General features: G+C 57.1%; 2 protein-coding genes across 2 annotated transcripts; both read right to left on the bottom strand.

The window, feature by feature from the left end:
• Positions 1 to 4,091: 4,091 nt before the first annotated feature.
• On the bottom strand, positions 4,092 to 6,968 carry REM1 (RRAD and GEM like GTPase 1). The gene is made up of 4 exons (XM_065754243.1): positions 6,492 to 6,968; positions 6,205 to 6,287; positions 5,025 to 5,229; positions 4,092 to 4,907 (listed from the first exon to the last, which is right to left on the bottom strand). The coding sequence occupies exons 1-4, from the start codon at positions 6,793 to 6,795 to the stop codon at positions 4,642 to 4,644; spliced, it is 858 nt and encodes a 285-aa protein (XP_065610315.1). The 5' UTR covers positions 6,796 to 6,968; the 3' UTR covers positions 4,092 to 4,641.
• Positions 6,969 to 7,736: 768 nt separating this feature from the next.
• CUNH20orf96 (chromosome unknown C20orf96 homolog) lies at positions 7,737 to 14,369 on the bottom strand. The gene is made up of 10 exons (XM_065754495.1): positions 14,319 to 14,369; positions 14,012 to 14,123; positions 13,540 to 13,679; positions 12,822 to 12,980; positions 12,266 to 12,365; positions 11,695 to 11,852; positions 11,470 to 11,571; positions 10,621 to 10,704; positions 10,206 to 10,324; positions 7,737 to 7,948 (listed from the first exon to the last, which is right to left on the bottom strand). Exons 1-10 carry the CDS (start codon positions 14,367 to 14,369, stop codon positions 7,798 to 7,800), a joined length of 1,176 nt encoding a protein of 391 aa, XP_065610567.1. The 3' UTR covers positions 7,737 to 7,797.
• Between the last annotated feature and the right edge of the window lie 533 nt (positions 14,370 to 14,902).

Genomic DNA, 14,902 nt, shown 5'->3' with positions numbered 1-14,902 from the left:
GTGCAGGGGGACAAAGTGGTGAGGCCAGACATTTTTCAGCAGTGTGTGGAGACAGGACAAGGGGAAATGGCCAGAAACTGCAGCACAGGAGGTTCTTAATGAATGGGTGCAAGAACTTCTTTACGGTGAGGGTGATGGAGCACTGGCACAGGCTGCACAGCGGGGTTGTGAAATCTCCTTCTCTGGAGGTATTCAAGACCCACCTGGACACCTACCTGTGCGACATGGTGTAGGGAACCTGTTTTGGCAGGGGGGTTGGACTCGATGATCTCTAGAGGTCCCTTCTAACCCCTACGATTCTGTGATTCAGTGATTCTGTGATCCTGGTGCCAGTACCCAGGTCCTGGAAGGCACGGGACAGCGTGGGGTGCTCAGGGGGAGGGTTTGCCTCCTGGCTGGGGAGGCACAGCATAGAAGCTCGGAGGGATGGAGAGGAAGGGGAGGGATGTGAGGTGGTTTGGTGCTGCAGGGATCCCAGTGCCCTCCTGGCAGAAGGAGCAGATCAGCACGAGGTGGGAAGGATGGAGGATTTAGATCCAATGATCCTCGTGGACCCCTTCCAACTCGGGATGCCCAATGGCTGCTGATGCTGTGGCACGAGGCCGGACCTGCTGATGGATTGCAGTGCAGGGACACTGCGCTGTGTCAGCTCGGGCATGTTTACCCCACTGCGAGGATCCGTGCTGACATTCTGCCTGCAAGGGGAACTCGGTGGCGGCTGCCTAAGTATGGACAGCATTTTTTGAAGGGAGGCAGAGAATGGGACGCAGGATGGGGCTGAGCCTGTACCACATGTGAGCTGGGTCAGGGTGTCCTGAGCTTCTCCTCCAGCCCTGGGCTGGTCGTGTGCTCTGTCCTGCTGCATGGTCCCCCTGCACACCCTCAGCCCACCTGTGGCTGTGCTCAGCAAATGACTTCTCTTACAGGAATGCCTCGTCAGTGAAAGCAAACTTTCTGTGCTGCTGGACAAGGGCCAGAGCTCTGATGGAAAACTGGCCAAAACACGTGTTTTCCTTGTGAACATTCCCTCCATCTGAGCTGCTGGCAGCCTGGCCGTGTCACCAAGCCACCTTGTCCTCCTCAGTGCCATTGCATCCTCCTCTCCATAGCTGGCATGTCCCATGGTACCTGGTGCTGCCCAAACCCATCACTACAACCCTGGCTTGGCAGCTGTTTAATCTGGATCTCAGGCCTGATAAGAATGGATTTATCTGTGCTATCTATCCTTTCTATCTAGCAGCAAAGCCCAAAAAGCAAAGGCTCGTGATTCAGTGGAGCTCAGCAGGAGCTGCCCCTGCCTTTCAGCAGGAGGAGATCCTCTGCTGCCAGCAGGGAAATCACCTCTGTCCTCCTGTTGTGGAAAAGGAGGATTCACCCAACATAAACCAGCACTACACATTGCTATGGGGTGAAATCAGACTCCCAAACCTGTAGTGTACTCCAGCCTCCGTGATGCTGCTGTCGTCCCACTTCCTCTCCCCAGGGTCTGGTTTGGGGTTCACAGGGGACTGGGCCAGAGCTGAACCACAGGCAGGGAGCAGCACACAGCAGGGACAAAAGGCATGTGTTACATTCTTTATTCTATCTTTTTTTTTTTCCCAATATGTTTCTCTTCTTCAAAAAGAGGAAAAGAGAAAAGAAAAGAAAAGAAAAGAAAAGAAAAGAAAAGAAAAGAAAAGAAAAGAAAAGAAAAGAAAAGAAAAGAAAAGAAAAGAAAAGAAAAGAAAAGAAAAGAAAAGAAAAGAAAAAGAAAAGAAAAATAATCTATTTCAGGACCTGGGATGATTCATAGTTTCGTGTTTCAGGCAGTGGGTGGATGAAAAGCCCTCTCGGGAGCGCCGATGCGCCTTTCTCCAGGGCTGGCCTCCTGCCTGGACACTGTCCTCATGGACAACCAATTCTCCCACAAAGAAAAGGGACAGGCAGTGAGGTCGGCAGCACACAGCACCCCACCCTATGGCACAGCACAGCAAGGACAGTCAGACCCCAGGTGACTGTAAAATGATGTCTCTGGGTGCCCCCTCACCCCCGAATCAGTGCCTGCAGGCGACGGTATTTCTCTGGGTCTGGTTTCTCACAGGCCTGTGTGCTGTGAGCGGGCTGCCAAACCTTCTGCATTCTCCTTTTTGCAGGAAAACCTCTGCTTGTGCTCTCAGGGCAGGCTGCAAGCCTGGGGAGAGCCCGGAGTGCAGGCCGCAGGGCTGCGATCCTCTCCCGTCCTTCCAGCGCGTGCTGTTCGACCAGCACCCAAAATAGCAGCAGAAATGCTAACGCTCTTGCGTGTTCTGCTGCTGAGCCTTTTATCAAAAAACCCTTCAAAAGACCTTTACAGCCCTTCTCTGAAGAGGCCCAGTGGGTGTGAGGATGCCCCAGCTCCCCGCTGGGTGCCCTTGCTCTGGTGCTGGGCCAGGGTCTCAGGGCTATATTAGGGGGTTTATCCAAGGGACTGCTCCCCAGCCAGTGGCCATGGGGCTTTCCTGCTTTTTTTTCCCTGCTCTGTGGTGCAGGGAAGTGGTTATCCTTCTCCCCTGTGCTTTGCTTGGCTGCTCCCCATGGGAAGATGTGCTGTGGTGCAGTGAGCCAGCCTTAACTCGTCCCACACTGGGCGGGCTGCAGCCTCGTTCCTTGGGGTGCCAGTGAATGGGGACAGTAGGGGGGGAACTGCCTCTAGTGCAGGGCCTTGGTCCTAAAACATCAGAGGTGGCAGAGCCCCCTCCAGCACACTGGAAAGACAAGGGATTGACAAAGCCAAAAGGGTGGTGGCTGGGCACTGGGGGGGACTGGTGCAGGAGCTGCCCTGCCTGCAGGCTGGCATCCCACCACAGCAGTGTGCCACCAGTAGAGTCCTTCATCCCAGAAAGGCACATGCTGGAGCTGATGGCTCTGCCAGGTGGCAGTGGGGGGAAGGCTCCCAGGAGCAGCTGGGACTGGGGGAGATCGCACTGGGAACAGTGGCTGTGCAGGGATGGATGGTGCTGGGATGTGGCAGTCCCAAGAGCACTTCTTAGCACTGCCGAGCCCTGGCCATACCTGGCCCAGGTGAGAGCCCGGCTGGGAGCTGCAGACAGCCTCCCCCCCTCAGCAGCACTTCCTCCCTCCCTCCTTCCCTTTCCCAGTGCCTCTCCGCAGCCCCCCCCCCCCACCACCCTCCTGCACGGCCGCATTTTTCTGTGTTTGAGCTCATTCTTTCCACTCCCCTCGCTGCTGGCTGCCAAGTTTCCATCCCGCTGCCCCCCCCAACTCTCCCCCCCCCCGCCTCCCACCACAGGGAAGCATTGGCCACAGCTGCAGGACAGGCTCGCAGCATCACATCCAGCAGGACATCCAGGAACTAGGGCACGGAGCAGCACCCAGAGCCAAAGCAGCAACAAGGAGAGATCAGCAACGCTGCAAACACCGACAGGTCGGGGAGCACAGAGTGATGCAGGAGAGCCCGGCTTTCAGCAGAGATGGGGAAACATCCCTTTGGGCTCCCATTGGCTTCTGGTAGCTCCTCATGCTCAGGATGTGGAGCAAATGGAAACTCCTGACCTGTGCAGGGCAAGTGGGCACCGTGCAGCCCCCCTGGCACTCGGCCCAGGCCTGCCAAGCAGGCTCCCCTGCCACAGCCCAGCCACTCGCCAGCAGCGCAGCCTAAAAACAACTGGCAGAACCCACATGGCCCCGGTGTCACCTTCCTGTGTGCCTGGGGTCACTTGCTGCTCGCTGCAGCCCGGCACGTCCTTTCCTTCTGCCGCTGCCCCTTCCCAGGGCACCCAGAGGCTGGCTCCTGGCCCAGTCTGTGCCTCCCATGGGGGCCCAAATCCTGCATGGAGGCTTTAAATCTGCACTGTAGCAACTGGAGGTGGTGCTGAGCTCTTCCCAGAGGCTTTTCTGTGGAGGAAGAGGTGCAGAGGGCTTGTGCCATTGCAGGGGATGATGCTGTGACCACTGGGTAAGGAACCAAGGCTTTGGCCAAGGGTGGCTAAAGAAAAGAGGCCAGAGGTTAAGGCTGCCCCTGCCCTGGAGTTTTTGGGCTGATGAAGCTGGAGCTGATGTAGTCTGGCTGCAGCAGACCCTCTGCCCTGGCCAAGGAACCCAGCTCCCCATGGCAGGGACCCAGCAGAGATTAGCATGCCCCAGACGTGGTTTATTCTGTGGATTGAGGGGTTTCCCCATTGCACCGATACAGAGACAGCAGAAAAACCTCAGGCAAACACTGGTTCCAGGGAGATGGGGCTGGGGGTGCCAGACGATGTTGCCAGGGCTCCCTCAGCCCCTCTCCCTGCCAGGCTCCTGTCCTTCAGGTGGGCACCCGCTGCTCCCTGCTGTCCTGTGAAGGATGGGAGCCACGAGCAGCACCAGCCCCACTGCTGGCATCCCTGCAGGACTGCATCCTCACCTCCAGCCTCCCAGGAGCCAAGCAGACACCTTGATACCCACCCCACGCATGCAGTTCAGGGGACCCAGCCCCATTCATCCCCCTTTCCAGAGGGGAAGCAGCCGGATCCGGGGCGCCCTGCGTGTCCCTCAGCAGCTCCACGTCCTCAGCATTGCTCCGGCCCATTTGTGCCGTGCTGGCACCATGCTGCTGCCACCCATGCTGATGGCAGAGGGCAGTCCCCAGCCTCCAAGTCCAGCGGGATGGGCTCGCGGCGGCTCTCAGAGCACGGACAGGTCATGGCACGACTTGGAGCGGGCTTTGAGGGCCACCTTGCTGCTGTTCCTAGCCACCAGCCTGTCGAGGACGCGCCGGGCCCTCTTGGTGAGGCTCTCCTTGCGCCGGTGGCTGGACGTGGGCTCTCTGCCCTCACGGCGCAGGCGCAGCTGCCGCACCACCCCCTCGAAGAGCTCAGCCACGTTGTGCTGCAGAGCCGCCGATGTCTCGATGAACTTGCAGTCGAAAACCACGGCACAGGCACGGCCCTCTGCAAGGGAAGGGCAGGGAGGGGGCACGGCCCCGCTGGCACCCTCTGCTCCAAGGGACGTGGCAGGAGCCGTAGCGTGGGACAAGGGGACAGACATGAGGACACGGACACGCTCACCTTCAACAGAGACCTCGCGGCAGCGCACCAGGTCGGATTTGTTCCCCACTAGGATGATGGGGATGTCCTCGGCCTGCCGTGCGCGGCGCAGATGGATGCGCAGCTCCGAGGCGCTCTCGAAGCTGCTGCGGTCCATGATGGAGTAGACAATGATGTATGCATTGCCCACCTGCAGGCACTGGCTGCGGCGCCAGCTCTCCTCACCCTGCCAGCACACGGGGAGTGGCACATCACCGCACTGCAAGGGCTGGTGGCATCCCCAGTGCCTCCTGGGGTTCACCCGGCACAGTGTCGGGGACCTGCCAGCGTGCCCCACCAGCAGGCATGGCTCCATCAGCAAAACACAGCTCCTAGTTCACGTTTCATTTTCCTCCTCTATCAGCAAAAAACAGGGCTGTGGGCTCAGTGTGGGGACAGAGCCACTCCCACAGCTGCTTTTGGCCACATAATGCCAGTGTGGTGGGCACAGCATCGTGAGCCACGCACTGCTCCTGGCTGGGCAAAGTGGAATTATGCAACCATGACTGTTCTCAGGGCAATGCAGTGCCACAGCAGCTCCGGACAGCATGGGCATTCGTACAGAATGCAGCCCCAGCCCACGGTGTTGCTGTGTCTGCATGCAGCCGAGGAGCCAGCTCCATCCTTGTTCCCAGGGACCCACCATGGCATCCATGTAACCCCAGCACAGCTATGGGGGAGGGTGGCATGGGGGGGAGGATTTCTGGCAGAAAGAAGCCTCCACTGCATGAGACAGAGGGAGTGCCCCATGCCAGGTTCTTGGAGCCACAGCTCTGCTGAGAGCACGTGCCCTGGCTGCCAGCACCACCTCACGTGGATTTGCTCCTTTCAGCCCCGCTCCCAAACCACTGGCTCGCACCACGCTCTGTCCTACAGCCCCTTTGTCCCTGCAAGGGGCACCCACATGGGGTGAGGGACACCCACACAGCTCCTGCCTCGCAAGGCTTCTCCTGCATTGACAGGGCCTTGCGGTAGGAGCCCCATCAGAGTGGGTGAGACACGCTGGGCACCTCTCAGCCTTCAGCACAGCAAGCCAAGAATGCCAGAGAGACTGCCCCAGGCCAGAGCTCTGACCTCAGGCTTCATCATTCCTCAGCACCCCCAGCCCTGCCGGCAGCTGGGGCTCATGTAGCACCCAGCCCGGGTTCACAGCCCCATGTACCCTCCGCTCCGGCTCCCAGGTGTCCATCACCAGCAGCGTGGTCTCCTCGCCATCCACCAGCAGCGTGCGTTCATAGGCGGCTTCTGCAAAACACCGAGAGAGCTCGGTTGGTGCAGCCGAGACCCAGCCGTGGTCCCCCCTCCCCAACACGCTCCCGTCTGCACTGCTCACAGCTCTGTCCAAGCACGGGGTGCACGTTGCACCTGAACGCACCCCACTACCTCCTCCTGGCCCCGTAGGGAGTGACACTGTTGGAGAATGACCCCCGCCAGCCACGCAGCACCCACCTCCACGCCGCTCCAGCGGGTCCCGCTCCTGGATGCCAGCGAAGGCATTGGCCAGGCTGGTCTTGCCCACGCCGGGGTCTCCCAGCAGCACTACACGGTGCTCCCAGCAGCTGGAGGAGGCCGAGGACTCGGAGGACCAACTGCCCCGCGGAGCTGTGGCTCTGGCACCCGGTTCGGACGAGGTCTGCCCGAGCTGGGGGTGGCCGAGCTCAGCCCGCAGTGTGGCACCCGGTACCCGCGGCAGAGGAGTGCTGGCCCTCCTCCGCAGCGGGCTCTTGTTCCCGGGCTGCGTGTTCAGGGTCATCTGGGGCTCAGCGGGCAGCAGGGCTCGGAGAGGCGGCCCCGATGGGACCCGTTTCCTTGCAGCCCCCCAGGCCGTGCAGCCCCGAGGCCACGAGCACGGCCACGACGGTCCCGCTCCGAGCAACTCAAACTCTCCCCGGGTCGGGCTGATGTCCGCCGCCCAGCCCCGGAGCTGCGAGGCTTTAAAGCCCGGGAGGTGGAGCCCCCCGCCGCTGCCGGTCCCTCCCCCGCTCCCGTGCCCGATCCCCCCCCCGGCCGCAGCGGCCCCCGCCGCCCGGCTCCGCGCTCCCCCGGGGCTCCGTCCGGTCCCCGAGGCTCCCGCGGGGCTCCCGGTGCCTCCGGTACCGGTGCTCGGTGAGATTCCCCCCTTGGGCACCTCCTCCCCTAGGGCTCCCCGGCAGCCCGCTCCCGCCCCTCCCGCCCCGGGTGCCGTGGCCGGGGCAGCGCTGGGCCGGTCGGGGGTTCAGCCACGCTCCCGTCCCGCGTGGGGCCGGACCCCCGCGCCCCCCGCCCGGCCCCGCCCGGCTCCATCTCGCGGCGGCTTCGCCAAGTAAGGAGCGAGCCGAGCCGAGCCGAGCCGTGCCCGGTGCTGCCCGGAGGGGCGGCGTGCCTGGGACCGGCGGGGCTGCGATGCCCCTGTTTGGCAGCGCCGGCTCCAGAGCCGATAACGGACAGCGCGGGGCGGAGGAGCGTTTTGAACACGGCTGTTTTTATTTGAACCCGTGAGCGGGCTCTGTCTCACAAAAGCTCCGGTCCGGGACGTCAGCCCGGTCCACGCTGCCATGTGCTCACCTCCGGGCGTCGGGGGCGGCCCTGGGACGCCCCAAGGGCACCGCAACGGAGCGTCCCGGTCCGGCTTTGGCCACCGCGGTGTCACAGCGGGGACAGGTGATGCTGCGGGTGTGAGGTCAGGTGGCACAGGGAGCCATAGCAAGGGGCTTTCATCGCGCTTCTTACAACAGCCGTACCACGAGGGACCCCCCCGCACCTCATGGCTGAGTCCTCACAGCGGCTGAGCGGGGCTGGGAGGAGGGAGCGCTGCCGGGGAAGGGAGGGCTGCGTGGGTCGGCACTTCATCCGAGCGCTGCGGGCACCGGGGACGCCGCGTCTCCTCCGCGGGGATGCGGAGGACCACCTCTGTGTCTGGAGTGCACCTGAACAGAGAGGAGAGGTACGAGGGACAAAGGAAAGGGCAGGAATCGGCAGCCGTGATGGGGGAGCGGCGGACAAAAGCTCTTTAAAAGTTGATGCACGGTTCTGGGGCGCAGCCCTTGCTCAGCGTGAAGCAGAGTGCAGCCCAACTTCCCTGCAAACCCTGGGCAGGCTGCGGGACTCCGAGGGAGAAGAACAAAATCAGCTGCCCCGCTGTCAATCCCAAAAGACAAACAAAAGCAGAGAAAGCACATCAGAGCGGCCGGTTACATCTGCTTTCTCGCACAGAAAGGACAAACACGGCAAGCTGGGCTTGCTCAGAGGTGTGCTCATCTGTGTGTGCGCCAGGCCAGACCGTGCCAAGAGTGCCTCCAACTGCAGGCTGCTAGCAAAACCCACCTGGGGTCCCTTGAAGGAAGGGGGTTTTTAAAGAGGGAAAGCTGAAACACAGACACAAGTGGGTACGTGGGGGCTTCCAGCTCCTCGGGGCTTCACGGGGAACCCAAGCAGAGCCAGCAGCAGTCCTGTGCTGCTGTGTGCTTTTGCACATCCAGGCTGAGCGTCGAGAGGCAAAGCCAATGTCTGGAACCAAAGGGTTAACTGGGAACAGGAATGGCTGGTGGAGTCGTGTGAAAAGTTGCAGGGAGGTCAGTGGGAATCAGCAGAGATGGAGGAGAGGGCTCTGGCACGGAGAGCTGCCTGTCAGGGCGGGTAAGCACCGAATGCCTGACTTGTGATATTACACAAACTTTCCACTTGGGCCTTCCTGCTATTTTTAACTTTTCTCCCAGCCTCCCTCAGTAACCCCAGCCCCACCAGCTGTCGAGGCTAATGAATTCCCTTTTTTTTTATTATTCTTTTATCAGAAAAAAAAAAAAAAAGATGAAGTCGTGCTAATCCATCACGCAGCCACTCGCCCCTCCCACGGCCTCCAGACCCGTTGCAGCTTTCCTCCTGCTTCAGCTCCCACTCTGCAGCTCTGCAGCCACACCTGGCCTGCTGTTAGAGCCCCATGCAGGAGATCCAGCCCTTCTGCTCTTTGCAGCTTGCTGGGTGAGCATCTGCCCATTGCAGGGACTGTGTTTTCACAATGTGTGTGTGTGAGGTGCTGGCCTGCAGCTGCAGTGGCAGCACTCACCGGGGAGGAAAGCCTCTCTGGACAGGTACCTCTGTGCTGTGAGCGATGTGTACGGTTGCTGCAAATCAACATAGGAGTGCACACAGCTCTGCACACTGCTGCAGCTTTCAGGCTAAGTCGCAGTCAAGATTTAGAGCCACTCAGTGGCTCTAAATTGTTTGTGCTCTGGGCAGGACCCCCAGCACTGTGGGACAAGGTGCACATCAGGCTCCACTTTGGTGTGGCTATGGTGGAAAATAACTTGTCACAACGGGCTGCTGGTATACCTCAGCCTTCAGACTTGGCCAGCCTGTCCCTTAGCCCTGGAGAGGATAGCCCCGAGGTCCCATGAGCCATTTGGCAGAGCCTTCTCCCCATAAACAAACAGCAAGGATTCTCCTTGCCCTTCATAACTTTAATATCCAGTATAAACACAGTGCACACTGGTAGGAGGCAGTGGAGATTCACCGCAGCCTCCATCCTGCAAGTGATCAGCTACCAACGAACGAGGGCAGAGGAAGAGCACTGGGAAAAACAAAAGTGTTGCCTTTTTTGCTGCCAGTGAATGCCTCAGACATTTTTTTTACATATGAGGGAAATTGCTGCCCATCTTTGTTCCCACGGAGTGCTTGTGCCATTTCACACAACCAGCAAAATGGCTTGAGATGGATAAGTCCTGCCCTGACAGGGACACTCCACAGGAGCTTGGCCACCTCCTTTTAGTTTTGCTTCCCAAACACAGAGAGGAAAGAACAATAAAGTAAGAATCGATGTAGTCACGAGGGCCTTGAAAAGCTCTGCTGCTCCCAGCTGTTCCTGCAGTCAATACTTATCACCATTTACAGGACGGACAAAAGGAAGACTAGAAGAGAGGTGAGATGTGACCAAAGCTGACAGCCCACTGCTGTTATTTTGGCTGGTTCCTAGCTGCTATTAGGCAAGACATGAGACCTGGCAGCAACCTTTCCCAGCAGGACCACTGTAAGCTCTGTGTTTATGCCCCAGATTGCGTGTAGGTTTGACAGTGGTGTCTGTGGCAGTTGCACTAAGGCTCAGCACCACAGAGAGTTTCAGCTTGTGCTACCCCAAGGCCTGTGCCTGCCCATTGGCAGCCTTACTTCTCTGGGAATTCTCTGGCTTACTTCGTTCTGTGGAGAAAAATGTCAGCAAAGATGATCTCTCTTGGGTCTCTTGCACTCTGGCGGAGTGTCTGGACACTTCTTTTCAGCTTGCTGATCTCCTCTTCCAGGTCTTTAATAATCTGAATGAATTACATTTCTAAGAATTCTTTATTCTACAATAGAAGCAGTAATTAAAGTTCTAGAGATTTTACCAACAGCAGAGCTAGAAAACATCCCCTGTGCAAGTAAGTTCCCTAGCAGGACATCCTGAGGGTGAGCAGTCCAGCCAGCATTTCAGGAAGCATAACAGCCCACTGGCTCCAGTGAAAGCAGAAAGGAACAGACCACACCAGAGCACACAGAACCCTCATAAAGGGCAAGGGCTGAGGGTGGCTGGCTCTGCCTTGCTGTGCTGGCTCTCCCCCAGCCCACTCACCTCTCTCTGTGTTGTTATTTCACGTCGAAGAATGTGATTGTTGATAACCATCTGCTTCAGCCCATCCTGGTGCAGCAACACCTCCTGTGTGGGTGAAGAGAAAAAAATCACAGTAACTACCAGCATGACACCCTGCCACTGTCAGATACCAATGCTGGCTGCATTCAGATGCACTATTCTTCAAGGAAATAATTCCTGCTTGAATAAGGTTTTGATTCCAGGTCTACAAAGAGATCCCATTGGGCTGATCATAGCACGGGACTGTGAAGCATGGGAAATCTGGTTCAGTTTCCCAGGGAAAGCTTATTAATATTGCTTGGGTTACTTGTATCATCTGTGCTTACAAATTCACTTGTAAAAGCAGACAGCAGTCCTGCATCAGAGCAAGCTGTAAAAGGACTTGGTGATTGATATCTTCTCAGTGCTCTCAAGCTGCTAACCCAGAAAAAGTGCTAAGCATATCATGCAAGCAGAGACTGTACAAAAGGAGTTCTTCCTGTTCTGAGGTGTGTTGCCTCAGCAGTGTCACCCCCAAGCAGCTGGGCAGCTACCTAAGTAATGTAATAAAGCAGGGTGAATGTTGGGTCACATGGCAAACTCTCAGGAACAGGCCTGAGAGTATTTCATCACATCAGAGCACAGCAGCAGCTCAGAAGCTCTTGTCATGGGCACTCCCAGCTGACAGACAGCTCCAGTTTGGGATCCAGAGCAGAGCAGCAATGCTCTGTTATTCTCTGTGTGCCAGCTATCATGCTATTGCTAACAGGCAACGTCTAGAAACCCATGACTTGTCTTACAGCTCCCACAAACTGATCCCCTCTGCCAAGACATCACATGAATTCCACAAACCTCCACAACTTTCTGTAATGTCTCCTCTTGTTCTAGATGTGCTTTTTCTTCCAGTTCCTCCAGGATGGCCTTTCCCATTTTTTCTGTCTCGTCTATCTCATCCTGAGATTGGTGGGAGGCAGTGCACAGAAACAACAAGAGCATTAAGAAAAGCACTGCATGCCTTCCACCCCTGCCCTCTCCCTCCTCCCTAGCAATGCTGCAGGGGAGGAGAGATCTCAGCACTTGCTGTTGCTTCTTCAGGTTCTGGATGTTGGACAGCAGAAGGACTACCTGCATAGCTTGGTTTAGACAATGCCCCTCCGTGTAGGTCCGCAGGATGCTGAGCTCATCCTGGAGAGCCTGTACTTTTGATGTGACTTCATCCAGTTGCTGCTGTAGCTCTAATTGAAAGCCAAAGCAGAGGATGTCACTTCAGGGGTTCCAGAGGCTGTCAAACATTTACCTGACCCAGATTATACACTATGTGGGATATAATCTAGATTAGAGATATTGCATACCATGCGAGCAGTGGGAATGAATGGCCACTGCAAATCAGACCACCTTGACCAGATCCTGCCCTGGTGGTGCAAACAGTTGACAAGGAGGCGACTCCCCACCCCCTCATGCAGACTGATGGGTGCCATGGGGCTCCTGACAGGAGCATTATCCCCATACAACAGCTGGGAGATTCATTTTCAGGAAGTGAATAGTTTGACATTCATAACATCAGCGCGGTGTCTTTGGCCTAACAAGATCGAAAGCAAAGATAACATGGTTACATAAACCATATTTCATAGTAATGAGAGCAACTCACTTCCCAGATTCTTTTCCATTGTTTTTTCCATTTCCTGGAGCTCTGCCCTTGCCATATCCAGCTGGTTCTGACTGATGGTCTGTGTCATTGCCTCGATCATCTGCTCAGAGAAATACAGACACTCATCATTCCCCAGAACTATGAAATGTCCCCATGCAGCACCCCTAATGTTCCTCTCATGCTATTGTTTGTTCTAGCAGCACAGATGGATCTGCCACTGTGGATAGTGCCAGGTTGTGCAAGGGATCCATGCTGGAGATTGTCTTGGGGCTTCCAGGAGCCAGCCTCCCCCACAGAGGGATGTATTTGGGCTGCTACAAGGCTGACTACTCTTGCTTGGGACAGGAAGCTCTCGTGGCTTTAAAAAACAGGCACAAAACAAGAGCATCTCACAGAATTCTGGGCATTAGAGAGCACCCTCTTGCTCTGGGGATATTCCAGTCAGTGAAAGTGGAAGGGACCATGCAGAGCCCATCCATTCTTGAGTCCTAACAGGAGCAGTGAGATGCTTTGTGTCCTGCTGAACTAGGGCTGCTGGCCAACTCTAAAACCTCACCTGATACACTTCATACTGATGTAGCAAGTCCCTGGCTTGCTTGGCAGTTCTATTATCAGTGTGCTGGATGTCCTTCATCAGCCAGCAGTTGGTCTCTGCCAGGTGCTCACTGCACTGCTTCAACTCCTCCATGGCTTTGATCTTCAGCTTGACCAGGTGCTATAGAAATTTGTGGATTAATGGGCAGCAGATTCTATCAATGCCACCTGCCCCAAGTTTGTTCACTATCATCTGACACCCCTAGGACACTCCTGTCCCATGTAAGGCCCTCACCAGCTGGGCCCAATGCACTTCTCCCACCCAGCCCAGTCCTGCTTCCACATTCCTCACTACCTGCTGCGTGATGATCAATAACCATCTATTACCTGCTAAAAATCAGTGGTCATGTCCTCCACCTCAACCTTCTCTTTGCAAGACTAAGAAATTCTGGCATTGACAACCTTTTCCAACAGGTCACGTTTCCTGAACCTCATCCCTTCTCCTGCTATAGCCTGGAATCTCTTGGTTTACATTCAGTTTTCCTTAGCAGATAACACCAAGGTTAGATTGCACCAGCATCAAGCAGAGCGACGTAATTACCTCCAGTGTATTAATAAATAAATACGTGCCATTTTGACAAAGTGAGTCAGACTGACAGAATTTCCTCCCTAAATGCAACCTGGGTAACCGTATAGATTTTGCTATCCTCATTCCAGCATCGGATATCTGTTATATGTACCGTGGTCATTTTGCTCTCTTCCAACATTTCAGCTAATTCAGCCTCCTTGGGCACTGATCTCCTCTCTGTAAATGTTCTGTATCTCTCCTGGGACGATGTCTTCGACAGCGAGGGCTTTTTTTTACTCAACCCAAATGAAGCTGGTGAGACAACAAAAAAGCCATGGGTGTGTTTCCATGCATCTGACATACAGCCTCACACCCAACTCCTCCTATCATGTGTGGCTGAGGGAAATAAGGTCAACTGATTAGAAACCTTCTGCAGCCCCAGCAGAGGCAGCTGGTGGGTACAGCCCAGGAGCAGAGCCTACAGAGCATCCCTGGGGCTTTTCCAGCGCTCCCTTTTTATTCTCAGCCACTTTTTGTGGCTTCTGATGAACGTCTCCCAGCAGAAAGTACTGAGTTCGTGCACGAGTGGTACCAGGGTGCAATGGCAGAAGGGCAGCGAGTGAAGAAGGGCAATCTCTCCCAACCTGACTTGTTCTTCTCCCCTTTCTTCTCGACTCCATTGGCGATTGGTGCCAAAGTCAACGCATGGGCTCCAAGTTTCCTCTCTGCTTTTGCCTTCTGCCACGTGCCATAATCCTAAACTCAACGATAACAGTCGCACACCAAAGATGGGGACTCAGAGAAGGCCGCTGAGCTGAGCCCTCCGTGTCCCCACCCGCACTTCTCCTCCCCCCTCCAACCCTCTCAGGGTTCTCCCATAGAGCCCAACGCCATCTCTCCACCACCGCCACGCCCCAAGCGCCACAAACCCAGCAGGGACGGAACGCTTACTGTTCTCTTCAGCTCCCCCACGGCACTCTGCACCGGGCCGCTCGCATCCATCCCCGCGCAGCCCCGGGCCCGGTGGCGGGCAGCTCTCGGGGCGGCCGGGGCGCGCCGCGCTCGGTCCCCTGTTGCCACGGCAACCGGCGGCGGGCAGCCAATGGGAGCGCGCCCCGCGGCCTCAGCCAATGGGCGCGGCCCCCGCCGGGCAGCCCGCGGTCTCCGGGGCAACAGCGCCGCGGCGCTCCGCCATTGGCGCTGCGCGGGGATGGGACGGAACGGGAGGGATGGGGAGGGAGGGATGAGGACCGAATGAATGATAGAGCAGCGTCCCGGGGATGTGAATGTCAGCCGTACTGTCAGCGTTGAGGACGGGCTCGTGATTCGGTGACACCGGAACGGTGTTGTGTGTTTAGCCCTGCGGGGACGGGCACATCCACAGCCGAGGAATGGGTGGAGGAATCCGAGCGCGGCATTGAAGCACTGCCGGGGGTCGTGGGGTGGTTGGAGAGCTCAGGTCGGAAGGGAACCGTGCTGTCTGCAGGGAGCTCGCCGTGCTCAGGGCAGCACCCAGGGCTGACAAGTGTCTGCTC

This window comes from Cyrtonyx montezumae, unplaced genomic scaffold (genome assembly GCF_038088225.1).
Source record: "Cyrtonyx montezumae isolate F1298 unplaced genomic scaffold, pur_monq_1.0 scaffold_9, whole genome shotgun sequence".
Classification (NCBI taxonomy): Eukaryota; Metazoa; Chordata; class Aves; order Galliformes; family Odontophoridae; genus Cyrtonyx; species Cyrtonyx montezumae.
This window is presented reverse-complemented; position numbering and strand designations above follow the sequence as displayed.